Below are 13,475 nucleotides of genomic sequence, written 5' to 3'. Positions count from 1 at the left end.
CAAACTGGTCACCAAAGTATGTGACTGAAGTTTGGCCAACGATAAGGATTCGAAGCCTCCTCGTGGTCCGGAGACGTCCTCGGCTGTCAGTGAACACACGGCGAATGTCCTCTCCCCTGGTCACGAGCAGACGGACAGTCGTCCTCGTGTCCTCCTGTGCCATGAACTCTTCATCTTACGTGATTTTTCTCCTGCATTGAAAAAATACATTTTTTTTTTTTTTTTTAAACTCGTTTTTTTTCCTCCCAAAGCTTTATTTTTATGTTCTAGTTTTTTCGATGTGCTTTAGCATCCATTGAGGACTCTGAACACACCTCCGAGGTTCTCATGGGGAAAAAAGCTGGATGGAGTCACTCGGCTCTGTTTCAGTGAGAACTGGAGGAAGAAACCAAAATGGCTGGACGGTAGGGGTGGTGGGAAAACCGTCTCTGTCCTGACGCAGTGTTTCCTGCGTGTCCCGAACACGCAGTCGCCAAAGACGGTACAGGCATTTGGGCTAAAGCACGGTGGCGTTGTGGCCCTCCATCCTGGGCAGCCTGGGGTCCTGTACGGTCCCCATGGTGACTAGCAGTGGACGGCTGTCTTCGGACATACCCGACCGACCCAGGGACACTGAGGCGGGAATGGAGACCCCCCTCTGGTGGGCTGCTGAGGAGGGCATGGAGATGCCCTGCTGGGGTGGAGGAGTGGGGTTGGGGTTACCGTGAGCGGCCTCCAGTGGCAGGCCCTGCTCTTGGTAGCCGTAGCCGATGTTCCCACAGGGGAACCGCCTCAGTCTGTAGAGGGGAACCGGGGGCAAGGCGGCAGAATCTAAAAGCAGAGGCGACTGGACAGCGGGAGGCGGTGGTGGGGGTAACAGAGGTCTGCAAAGACCCTGCTGCTGCTGCTGCTGCTGCTGATGGTGCAGCAGCTGGAGCTGATGCTGATGCTGCTGCTGCTGCTGGAGCTGATGCTGATGCTGCTGCTGCTGCTGGAGCTGCTGCTGGAACTGCTTGTGCTGGTGCTGGAGACCCAGCACCCCCGCCACCTCGGCCACAGTCCGGCCCACATGCTCCTGCCCCTCGCCAGGCACCCTGCCACCGCTCCCGCCTGCTCCCCCCACCCCTCCCTGCCTCTGCTGCTGCTGCTGATGTTGCATCTGCTGCTGCTGCTGCTTCCTCTGCTGCAGGAACCACGAGCCGTATGTTGGGTTCCAGAGACTGGTGCTCTTCCCGTTGTGGCCCTCCTTCTCTGGCGCGTGGCCCTGGGTGAACGCCAGGTTGATGTGGCCCCCCTCAGGGCTGGGCTGAGTGGCGGTGTGAGGGCCCTTGGCAGTCAGGGTAGAGTTGGCTGTGGAGGTGACTGTGTTGGTGGTCGTCATGGTGATGGAGGTCTGCGTGTGAGGGTGCTGGTGAAGGTATAGCTGCGTCTGGGCCGAGGCCTGTGCTTTGGCCTCAGATGCTGTGCTGGTCTCGACCGCGTGCTCCCCGCCTCGCCGGCTGTCCTCAGTAGGATAGGATGGGGGCGGCTGCAGCACCTCCCCATCAGGCACCTGGGCGTTCACCTGCACGGTTGGAGCTGAGGGGTCATCAGGGCGCATGGGTGCTCGCTCTTCCTCTTCTGGGATGGGCCCGTACTCTATCGGCAGGGGCATGGTCACCACATCAGGGTCCTGAAATGATGAAGACCATCAAGAGATCGGAGTAGTATTTTTAAGTGTTCCCAGTATTGTCATTCATGTTAGAAATGAAATCAGAAAGAGCAATTTTCATATTGCCAACATCTCACTCAGAAAACACAATTCCTAATTAAGCTGCAAGTGTGAGGTGAACACATGGTCAGCTGTAGCTAATTAGATATATATTTGTCTGAAAATGAACTATGTTTATTTTTTTATGATTGCATGGCATCTTTTTCAGACATTTTCCCCAGTATTCTCTCTCTCTATATATAAAAAAAATTATATTTATTTATATATATATATATATATATATATATATATATATATATATATATATAAAATTAATTAATTAATTAAATTAATATATATATATTTTTTCTAACTATTTGTACCTAATACCTAATAGAATAGTTTGGAACGATAACAAGCATAATGGCTCATGCAGAAATGAGTTGTGATTACGCCATAAACTTGTGTTATCCTTTATAGACATCTGTAGATATCTGTAGAAAATAATCACAATTAAAATCTATCAATATTTCCTTCAAAGCGCCCGGCTCCAGTTCTGCTTGCAGCCCAATCCTGTGTGGTCACCTGTAAGCAGTAGTCGATTCTCTCCAGGATGGTTGAGAAGTTGGGCCTGTCTTCGGGCTGATGCTGCCAACTCTGGGTCATTATGCGGTACCTGCAGACACACACAAGCGGCACATATTTCATGAGAAATCTATATTTTTCCAGCTAAAACAAACAAACAAAAAGCCAAGATTAATCAGCACCATCTTCCCCGCTGCTTTAACCAATTGACCAGATTGACCTCTCTTGACAAAATACTGTGAATAATTGTCTCCCACCAGCTTGAGTGATTAGTGTTAAATGGGGGACGCAGAGAGGAGGACAAACTCCCAGTGACATCCTTAGATGACGCTTTTTATTTGATGGGATGATTCCAACCACGGCTACTGCTTTCAGTCCTCCGTGTGTGTGTGTGTGTGTGTGTGACTTCTGTTGTGAGACTTCAAATTGAACCAAAGAGGGATGCTTATTTAATTTTTTTAATTCAGAGAGATCCACGCAGGAGACGCTGAATAAGATGAATAAGCTGTCAACAGGTGTGGAAATGTGCGCGTGTAGGTTCTATGATGGAGTTGGCATGAGAGGCAGCGAGTGAGAAATACAGCGTTATGTGGAAATGTTTTTTTAATCTCTCCACCAGCCTCCCACGACTTTTTCCAAATTGGGAGGCGGACATGAAAGAAAACTGTTGATGTGGTTTCCAGACTGCCGGCACCAGACCGAGGGCCATCGCATTCTCCTATTTTCACGACGCCTTCTGGGTCACAACTCGTTTTACGAGTCAATATCAGCCAGTCATCGGAGGCTTTCATCTTTCATCTTTCATCTTTGCCTTTTGTTTTCAAAGCTGCCCATACTGTGCACGCGTCACGTGCAACCGAGCATCTTTTTGTACGCCTAATTAGACCTCACGGGATCACGTTTTCGCTTGCGGCCGGGCGGCACATGCAACTGCGTTCGGCGCCCTGCGCTTACACCGGCCCGGGGCAGTTTTTCGGTGGGTCCATCCTTCCGCCGTTGGTTACGAACTCCAACACTTCCTGGTTACTGCGACTTGGATACGGCATGTAGCCCAAGGAGAAGATCTCCCACAGCAGAACGCCAAACGACCTGCACATGACGAGAGAGGAGAGATTATTTACGGGGAGAGAAAAACGAAGGACGACCGGGCCATAAATTCGAAAGCATCATCGGAGCCGAAGCTGTGAAGGATGAGAGCAGAGGACGAGAATGAGATAGAGGCTAGACGAGGAATTTGGGGGGGGAGGGGAGGAAGAAAAAAAGAAAGTAAAGGGGGGAGGGAGAGAATCACAGTGAGGGTGAGCTTTGCTATCACTGGGGCCCGTTGAGGGATTCTCACCACGTGTCTGTTTTGGATGTGAAGATGCCCTCCATGAAGGCTTCCGGGGGCATCCACTTCACCGGCAGCATGGCGCGCCCCCCCTTCCTGTAGTAGCTTGCCCTGGGAACACAGACACACACTTTGAATAGTGCAACGCTGGATGACTAACCGCGTGGTTAATAGTGATATCGTTGTTGTTGTTTTGTAAATAATACTAATAATACAACAAAAAAGGAAAACATTGAAAAATGAAAAGGTGGCATCTGCAGTTTGCAGCACCGTCACCATGGCAACACCACTGGCCTCAATAGCAGAGGGTACAAAATAAAAAAATCTACCATCCAGCAATTAAGTCCCGGCTTGTCAGTGTCTGTATCAGCGCTGTGATACAATCGCATTTCAGCTCCCCGACGCGTTGGCGTGGGAGACCCTTTAAGAACTCCTTATCTTTGCCCGGAGGGAAGAGGGAGATGTCTCTCCTCCAGTCCGAGCCTCGTCTGAGACATTTTTCAACGTCGCCTTGTGCTTTCGACGATGTCAAAAGAAATAATCTGATCGTTGATGTTGACGGAGGTCACCTCGCGCCGCTCCTGGCACACAGCGAGGGCAGACATGAGCTCCACATCCCATCAACACAAATGGACACGCATCAAGCTTCTGAGTTAAGCGGCAGGCAGCCTTGTTTGGCTGGGGTAAAAAAAAAAAAGAAAAGAAAAGAAAAAAAGCCTCATTTGGCATCGTTTGCTGCAGTAAATCTGTTCGCCCCCAAGTGATTTTGTCCTAAAAGTGGCACTTTTTTTCCCTCCCTAAGCAGTTGTTTGCGAACATGGCAAGTGCTTCATAATGAAAAGGACTCTATGATAGCCGACAGATGCAGGTTTGTGACTGGAAGGTTGCCAGTTCGAATCCCTGGGCCTTTTCTTTGGGGGGGGGGGAGTAAAGAAGCAGTCGTAACAGTCTCTTTCTCTCCGCCTTCAGAAGCTCCAGTAGAAGTACCAAGTGCTGCACAGGGATACGGGCTGTACAGTGGGCAGCTCCCAGGTGTGGATGTGGAGCAGGGTGAGACGAGGGCATTATGCTCAGTCGGCGTTCCCTGGGCAAATAAAAGCTCAAACCTAAAGCAAAAAATAAACTACAGAAAAGTAAAAGAATTGCCAATTCATCACAAAAAAAAAGAAGAACAGGAGGCAAAGAATAGAACAGCTTGGGTAAAATAGGACAACAAGCACAAAGAAGAAAAAAAAAGATGTTGCTTTTGGCAGCTTCAGATACGGCATCCTAAGCCCATGGGCTTGGGCGGCGCGTGACCCGTGACATTTTGTCATGAGCTTGCTGTTTTGCTTGAGGAGGATGTTCAAGCTGTGCTCCTGCTGCTCACCAGGGACACAGTGTCTGGACGGACGTTTCAAAAAAAAAAAGAAAGAGAAGAAGCCTGACCTGAACGTGATCTGTGAAAGTGAATCCACGAGCCTCGGCTGAATAACCCGACAGAGGGGTGGGGGTGGGGGGGTGGGGGCGGGGGGGCATGTATTAGGCGCCATGTTTACCCCGATGGGCCTTCAGGTTTAAAGGTTAAACGGATAAGAAACCAACTGCATTTTATTCCCAGGATCAACTGGAGGCAACAGGAGCCGGCGCTGACTGTTTTTTTCTCACTGGTAGCTACAGCTGTGTGGCTTCAGGGGAGCAGTGAGCACAGACGATTATAGATGACATGCTGTCCAGCTAGTGTAGCTAAGCGGGAGCTATATTTACTTAGCAAAGTATTGGCATAGCAAGCTGGCCTTGAAGAAAGAATTACACTCATTCAGTGGAGCAGAGGACACACTCGCTAGTTGAGCTTGTTTGCTTGACGGATTAGGGGCCGTCTTACAGATTCCCGCCCCAGCGCCTTAATCTATCACTTACAATGACGCGATCAATTCAGCGATGGGAATCGATTACCTGCTCCATGTTTGGGCCCCGCTGTTACGAGATTGAATGTGTGCCACTACCCCCCTTTCACAAGTGTCCCTCCAATTTTCCTCTCCCGTCCTGAAGAAGACAACGGTGGAAGCGGGCCGAAGATGCGATTAGATCGAACGGCCGTGGGCTCCGAGTGGGCCCTGCTTTCTATGCTGCGGCGGATTTCAGTGGTACGGAGTTCACAAAAACACACCGCGATCTCAAGGGAAAACCTTTAAAAGGGGACGCGTTGGGCTCATTTTCGTACCTTTTCAAAGGGCACAGTTCTCACAGTTCTTACTTTCATTACGTACTGCAATACAAAGCACATATTGCGGCATGCAGTAGGAAGTCAATGGGGACATACTACTTCCTCACAACATGGCACATGCATGGAGGAAGGGCAGCCATAATCTGCATGCATGGCTTGTTGAATCACATGTTTTCTGAGTTAGGTAGCGACTGGATTTCCTTATTTCAGTTTGCAGGTTGCCAAGCACTCCAGATACCCAGATGTCTGTGCACGAGCACTGAACAAGAGTTTCTCATGATATGTCCCTTAAGATGACATGAAACACTGCGATCTGTTATCTGCCTATTAGAATGTGATGGAACTTTTTGAAAAGATTGAGGGATGCTAAAATGTAGAGGATTAGGTTGATAATCTGGTGGATCTGCCTCTTTTTTAAAAATGTTTTATTTTGTTACAAAAGCATGGGGTTTATGGACACATGATAACAGCCTCGACACAGACTGAGAGCTGAGCTGCAGATTAGGACAATTTAAATACAGTCCCTATAATCTAGAGGTGTTTTATACGCGTGTGTTTGTTGTTGTTGTGAGCAGAAGGGAAGCAGGTAGACAAGATGCATGAGAGGCAGAAATAATAGTAAGAGACAGAGCGCCTTTGTTTGGACGGAGAGATGGAAAACACACACCGGCGAGGACACAATGTGCAGCTTAATATCTGTGTCTGTTCAATGGGTCGAATGTTTTAGTTCCACCTTTGCCGTGCGCCCCAGGCCGGCATTAATACATAAGACCTAAAGTCACGCATCGTCGTTAATAGTTCCTTTGAGGATGAAGGGTCATTTGATGCAACTCTTGTCTCAGAGCCTAGTGAATTCCTCTTCATGGCGTCTGTTTACCTCGAGATGATTACTCACCGCCAGCTTTTGTTTACCCGTCTCTCTTTTATTTACCGCCGCATCACCGGTGTGCAAGCATGCGTGGGATGCTTTATGAGCGAATTTGCGCGGGCGAGAGAGTCCGTGGGACGCCACGTGCCAGTCTGCCCGTGGCTCGGCTCCCAGAATATAATATGACATTAAGCCTTGTGCTGGTCCCTCGCCGTGAGGCCTCAAAACAACTGCCCGTGTCCCACGTCACGTCGCAGGAGGGCCACATCGTGAGACAACGACAACAACAAACACACCGACGGCGTAGCGCACCAAGCAACCACCCATCCCCCATTCCCCCCCCCCCCTCCTCCTCCTCCCAGTTGTAACGACAATCATGAAAGAAAAAGGTCCCTGTCACCACGGCTCCGGGGGCTGAGAGATGAAAAGAAAATGTGCATCCAGGCACCTGGGAAACTGACATCGGCAATTAAATCAAGCGCTCCTGATACGGCTCCCCGGGGGGGGGGGGGGGGGGGGGGGGGGGGGGGTATTGCGCAACAGCCGTTTCCGGACGCTCTGAGAGTGACTTTTCGTGCGACTCTCTCTCCGTCGGGCGATTCGAATGGACGTTGCGACACATTTCCCCTGCTCTGGTGGTGGCTATATTAAAAAAGTTTGAGAAGACGGCACCGGTGTGACACCGTGATGGACAAGAGACACGCGTCTATATGCATTAAGGCTGAATAAAAGTTATTTGATTCTGATTTATACCTTTTCATGTTGTGTTCGTAAACAACCGCCATCATTCAGCCCAGCCTGGGGTTTACTCCATGGAACTGGCTAGTGCATGCTCACTAAGATACATTTTTCGTCCATGTTTCTCAGTTTGAGCCCACTTTGCCTAAACGTGGCCTTATTTAGACTCCAGGCCATCCAGCTTGCTGTCCTCCATCAGTCATTCAATTGTACCTGTAAATGTCTCGAGCCATCCCAAAGTCCCCGATCTTGGCGACGCGGCCCGGCCCTTTGCAGGTCAGTAGGCAATTCCGAGCTGCAATGTCCCTGAAAGATGAGCAAAAAAACATACAGGTCCATAGGTTAATATACAGCCGGAAAGCACACTGCATTTGATACGGAACACTGACATTCACACACGCTCTGCTCATGCCTGTCTTTCACTAGCTCTATAGGTCTGCGTCGATAAGAGAGCTCCATCTATGAAACCCCTAAAGGCATCTGGGGTTCAGTATGACGGGCAAGTTGGTCTCCTACGGAGCCTTTTACAGCTCTGCACACACGCCGCGTCCAGGGACGAGATGGAAATGTTCCACAGTATTTGCAGGCAGAGTCGGTTAGAGGAGAAAATGCAGAAGTCTCATGTTTGCACTGAGCTGATATGGTTAGTGTTGGGGGGGGGGGGGGCACACACCCTCTGTTCTGCTTCTGTCTAACTTTGGTAACATCCTAAGAAGTGACGTTGCGAGCACACTGCTCCTCATCACGCTGAAGACAAGTGCACTGGGGGACAATATCCATATATATATATATATATATATATATATATATATGATTCAACATCAAAATAATGTCATGTGACACTGCGCTCAAGCTAGATCACGAGACGGGGGCGGGGCTGGGGATGAGAACTAGCCGTGAAACGCCACTCTGATGAACTTGGATGCGAAACGACACAATAGGGATGAAGTAATAGTTCAGACTGATTTAAACTGAGGGCCTTTTATCACAGGGGACTACACTATGCATGGTTGCCCCACTTCAATGTGTTTGGAACCATTCCACTTGTAATATTATAGTACTACTTCCATCCACTTTGATATGAAATTATTTATTACGCAATTTAAAACCCCCCCCAAAAAAACCCTTGTGTGTAGGGCATCCATTTGCTTTGCTCGTCCAATTTGAGACCGAAGCAGTTCAACGAGTGTTTTCTAAAAAAGCTACATTTGCTGTTCAAGGAAACAGTAGTGTATGAATCAATCCTTCGGGAGGGGGGGGGGGGGGCGGCCTCTCAGGAAATGGAATCAAATATATCGCAGCATACAAATCAGCAGGCGTACACAAAAAGACAAGTTCCCTTCTCACGAGGTGCGCAGCTGAATCCGAAGCAGTCCTTGTTTAATGGCTCCGAAAGAACTCATGCAAATGATTTGCTTTTGCATGCAGGCGCCTTGAAATGCAGCAGGAGCTCCCGCCGACTGCTTGGCTGAGGACACAGCGCCATTGTACATGCAGCCCAGTGTTGTGAGAGCAGGCGCTTATTTAAACAATATTAACTGGCTCGCAGACCTTATTTACAGCTCATTTTAACTGCGCTTTAAAGAGCCATTTCACTGCAGCACCAGTCTGTTTTAACACCGTGAAACTACCCGGCTCTCCTCGGCACCGTGCTGCTTTTCAGTGAGGGAGGAAGTCAGGTGACGTAGGATCACCGTGACACAGTCCTTGTCGGGAGGAGCTCTGTTCAGGTAGTTGAACAAGGTCACAGACGACGAGGTTCATTTATTTATGCTTTTTTTTTTTTTTATGGTTTCCTACGTATAGAATATAAACACAAGCGTCAGAGGGTCGCAGGAGGGATTTAGCAGCCTCACAGCCGGAGGGAAGAGGCTGCTCTGTAGTCCGGTGGTGCGCCAGCTGACACCTCTGTGTATCTCACCAGATGGCAGCACGGTGAACAAGCTGTGGCTGGGGCAGGTGTTGCCTTTTATTATAAAGAATGTTAAAAACACAATATAATAGGGCTCTTTGCAGGCACCTCTTCTCACCAATATCCCTGATTCTCAGTACATGGGTACCGATGATGTTGTAGGCATCGTTAATCACCCCGTTGTCTTTATAAGGTTATAAGGTTTCAAGTCCAGAGGCTTTCTGTTGCTTGCGGGGGATGGGGGATGGGGGGGGGGGGGGCACACCAGAGTGCTCAGTTTACCTATTAGATTAATGGAGGAGATGCTGTTGAATGCGGAGCTGAAGTTGTTGCTCTGTATGCAGACTGGTGAGGATCCAGGCTGGCTGGAGGTGGGGAGGTGGGGGGTGGGGTTGATGTACCAGTTTCTCAAGCAGCAGGTGTTTTCAGGTAGCAGGCGAGAGCACCACAGCACTGTGTGGAGAATGTGAGTGATGCTGTCAGTTAGCTGGCACACGGGATGGCATCGGGCCCAGTGGGGTACCCGGTGTGTTGAAGTGTGTGCAAGTTGTTGTTGACATGTCATGTCACCTGTAGGAGCACACCACGGTTCAACATCATCCAGCCCTGAAATCCCTGAGAAACAAACAAGCTGCCTTTTCTGAGGAGCGGAGACTCCTCCGCACTTCCTCATTCACCTGCCCTTTACTCAACCTCCGGGTAAACACACCTCCATAAAAAATGAAATTAACCTCAAGGACAGTGTTCGGATGAATTTTAATACAGGTTCTGGAGGCAGAAAAGCGGGTTGTTTAGAACTACGAGCCTCCGAGGAAGAGTCGGCCATTAGACGGATTGATGGGGCTTCGCTGTGCCACGCGAGGGCAAACGCGGTTTAATAGGCCTCGTTTGTCATTGGCCCATTCCTAGGAAGTCAAAGAGAAAAAAGTGAAAGACGGATGCACTTTGTGATGCGTTTATGGGAGCAACTTTGACCTTTTGCTCCCCTTTTGAGACAAACTTGACTTTCCGTACAAGACATCCATGAAGGAGGTCTTTGCGAGGCGGATCCAAGAGAAGGATTTTTTTAAACATTTTTTCCCCTCCGGTTCACCAACAGCTGTGAATATGGATATAGAAGGAGACTTGTGCCTTGGATACAGACCGTAAAAAGGCAAGCCGGCCACCCCATCTGGCTGCTCTGATGCTAAACTCATCACTTGTCCTTTCTGCTATCATACCAAAGGCAAAAGGCATGCAGAGTCCATATGTCACGCTTGGGCGGACGCAGTCAGCTCATAATTCTGAGTAGAAGTCGGAAAATGAATCTGGACTGTGTTTGTTGTCCCTCGCACATTTGCATCCCATATATGGACGCATAATCATATGTGTCGTATATTATTAGTTTTCCTCCCTGTCCCGGTAATTCGTTTAGTGTAGAGCAGCGGGATACAACACATCCTTTCATCCTCATGGGCCGTGCTTGTTTATGCCAACCCTATTAATATGTCAAATGTGAGGTCATCCGCTGAAGTACCTGTGAATGAATTGGTTCTCCTCCAGATACTGGCAGCCTTTCGCGATGTCTCTGGTCACATTGAGAAGGTCCACCATGGTCAGGCTGGACGGGTGCTCCTGATCAAACAGATAGGAATCAGAGAAATAGCCAATGCAATGTTAGGGAAAACCCTGTGTTTGGAAATCAGACTGATACAACTCGGATCACAGTGCGTTCACCTCTGGGGCTCAATGACGGGAACAGTTGTAGCTTTAAGGTGGTGAAACAAATAAAATAAATACATGTGAATGCACTATTCAATGATACAGCAGCGTGTCTCACCAGCCGGGGTCGGGTCTCCCTCAGGAAAGACTTGAGGTCTCCTCCGGCCATCAGCTCCAGCAGGATGAACCGTGGCATGGCCTGCAGACTGACTCCGACACAGCGCACAATGTTCTGGTGGCTGAACTTACTGCGGGGACATGAACGCAGCGGGGAGAGTGCGTCAGACATGGCTTCGTTGGCACCGTTCGAGAGACATCATTCTGTCCGTTGTCTCAGTGGCTTACCTGATAATTAGGGCCTCCATGAGGAAGTCCAATTCGTCTTGCTCGGAGCAAACCTCCGGAAGGGTCTGTTGTAAATACAGGAATATAGGATTCTCAGAGCAATGAATGGTGTGACACACAGTAGATAGTAGAGATACTTGACCTCCTTCGAGCCCAATCCAAAGGGGGCAAGCCACCGTTTTATCGCCAGAAAACATGATATACAGCAGTTATTACATGTTGTATGTTGTGTGTCTCCATCCATTATCTCTGCTATAATGTCTTCAATTGTAAAAAAAAAAAAAAAAACTAAACTCATGATCTCCTGTCCTAAGAAAAGTTATGGTGTAGTATGGTGGCCTATAATTAAGTTAGAAGTCCCCGTGGATCTAATTAGATTCAGTCAAAGTTTGAAGTCGATCCAAAAAGGTCCTCACCTTGACTGCCACCTGCAGGGGGCTCGGTTCACCTGGTATCCCCACCGCCAGCCCTTCATAGACTTCACCGAAGGCACCATGGCCCAGGCCCCTGGAGACGAGCAAACACATCAATTATTTACAATTTCATTCACTTTGAGCTGACGACATTGGCAGCAGCCAGCAGTGAAACATGTCCTATGTCCAAAAGATGGCCACCTGTGGAGGGAAAGAAATGAATGAACTCAAATGCGATCAGCAACAGCTCGGCAGCCTCTTTTCTAAACCAGCGATACACCAGGCTGATGAGCCGACGGGGAAATGGTGAACTTTGACACCAAATAATCGTTTGGACTTCAACCGTTGCAGCCATTTAACTTGATTCACGTCCTAATTAAATGTGGCTGCTGGTAAATATTCCTGGGGTCGACAAGAAAAATAATTAATTGCAAAGATTAGGAACCCGAATGGTGAACTGTAAACACATGAAAGATGCATTAAAAATAATTTAAAAAAAGAGCCCTGCAATAAATAATTTTCCGGCGGCTTGGATGACTGCAGCAGAACCCCTAGTTTAGAAGGCTTTCATATTTCAGGCTTCATTTAAACTGCGACTTCACACACCATGCTGTATTCATGAGCCCACCACATTTACATAGTCTGTACGAGTGGACCGCCATTACAATTAAAGCGAGCTGCTCGGCGCGTCGTGTTCGGTCAGATGCAGCTGTGCTTGAGTCAGAGGTGCATTCAACTCGCACTGAATTGGTTCACGCGGACCTTCTTCTTCATTTTTTTTTTGCCGGTGAGGTCATAATGTATCCAGAATGTGGCTTGTAGACTTTTTATTCCGGGCTCTCTCCTTCTCACCTGGTGAGGGAGATGTTGCGCCGCGGTACTTCCTTCAGGTCGTTGACGGACGCCGTCTTGCCCCCGAAGCAGTAGTTGGGGTTGTAGTCGGTCATGATGGTGGAGGCCCGCAGCTTACTGAGCTTGCAGTCTGGACTCTGCAGCTCCAGCTGAATAGACTGCAGCTCGGTGTGTTTACGTCTGTACACTGGGGAGGTGAGAAATGAAAAGAGTTTCGCTCCGCTACCCAGAAAATCTGCATATAAACATAATACAAAAAGAAGAAAAAAACCTTTAACGCGTCGTCTTGTAGAAAAACTGAATGCTGGCAGCCAAAGCACACAAAGCTTCCACTGTTATTATTTCATCAAAAGACCTTTTGCTTGCATTACAGCAGTTTTCCTTATGAAATGGAATTTCCTGTCGGTAAATTATTGATTCCCCTCTGATGCCAGATTTGTCTTTCTAAATCATTCACATCCATAATGTTTCTGAATCAAGCCTTCATCGTTTAACTATGTCTTGGAGATTTGTTCACGTAAAATCGCGTGTTTATGGCTCCTTCCTTCATATGGTAAACAAATGCACTTTCATGTGGAGCAGTATGAAGAAGCTCTGCTGTGTACACACACACACACACACTTTATAGTGCTGGAAGCCTCTACCTGAGCTGGGAAACACATTAGTCGCAGGGGGAATAGTTTATGTGTGTATGCTTATGTGTGTGTGTGTATGTGTGCAGGGGAATTCTTTATTTACCAAGTGCTTTCTAATGTAGCAGTGCTGTCAGTCGCCGGCTAAGCATCCATCCATCATTAGCGCATTTCATTCATCAGAGAGGTATTCCCACAACCTCCTCAGCTCCCGCCTCGTCTTC

General features: G+C 48.5%; 1 protein-coding gene across 1 annotated transcript in view; it reads right to left on the bottom strand.

Annotated features, from left to right (window-relative positions):
* Window positions 1-496: 496 nt before the first annotated feature.
* alk (ALK receptor tyrosine kinase) overlaps window positions 497-13,475 on the bottom strand; it is a 308,750-nt gene continuing 295,771 nt past the window's right edge. The window contains exons 20-29 of the mRNA XM_034525145.1: window positions 12,620-12,806; window positions 11,771-11,861; window positions 11,355-11,419; window positions 11,128-11,257; window positions 10,825-10,922; window positions 7,610-7,702; window positions 3,594-3,695; window positions 3,209-3,343; window positions 2,255-2,345; window positions 497-1,651 (exon numbers count right to left, since the gene is read on the bottom strand). Coding sequence (XP_034381036.1) covers window positions 497-1,651; window positions 2,255-2,345; window positions 3,209-3,343; window positions 3,594-3,695; window positions 7,610-7,702; window positions 10,825-10,922; window positions 11,128-11,257; window positions 11,355-11,419; window positions 11,771-11,861; window positions 12,620-12,806 — 2,147 coding nt within the window. The remainder of the gene's footprint in view (window positions 1,652-2,254; window positions 2,346-3,208; window positions 3,344-3,593; window positions 3,696-7,609; window positions 7,703-10,824; window positions 10,923-11,127; window positions 11,258-11,354; window positions 11,420-11,770; window positions 11,862-12,619; window positions 12,807-13,475) is intronic.

The sequence above is a fragment of the Cyclopterus lumpus genome, chromosome 22, assembly GCF_009769545.1.
Source record: "Cyclopterus lumpus isolate fCycLum1 chromosome 22, fCycLum1.pri, whole genome shotgun sequence".
In the NCBI taxonomy this organism is placed as follows: Eukaryota; Metazoa; Chordata; class Actinopteri; order Perciformes; family Cyclopteridae; genus Cyclopterus; species Cyclopterus lumpus.
The sequence above is the reverse complement of the archived record's forward strand: the minus strand, read 5'-3'. Positions and strand labels throughout refer to the sequence as shown.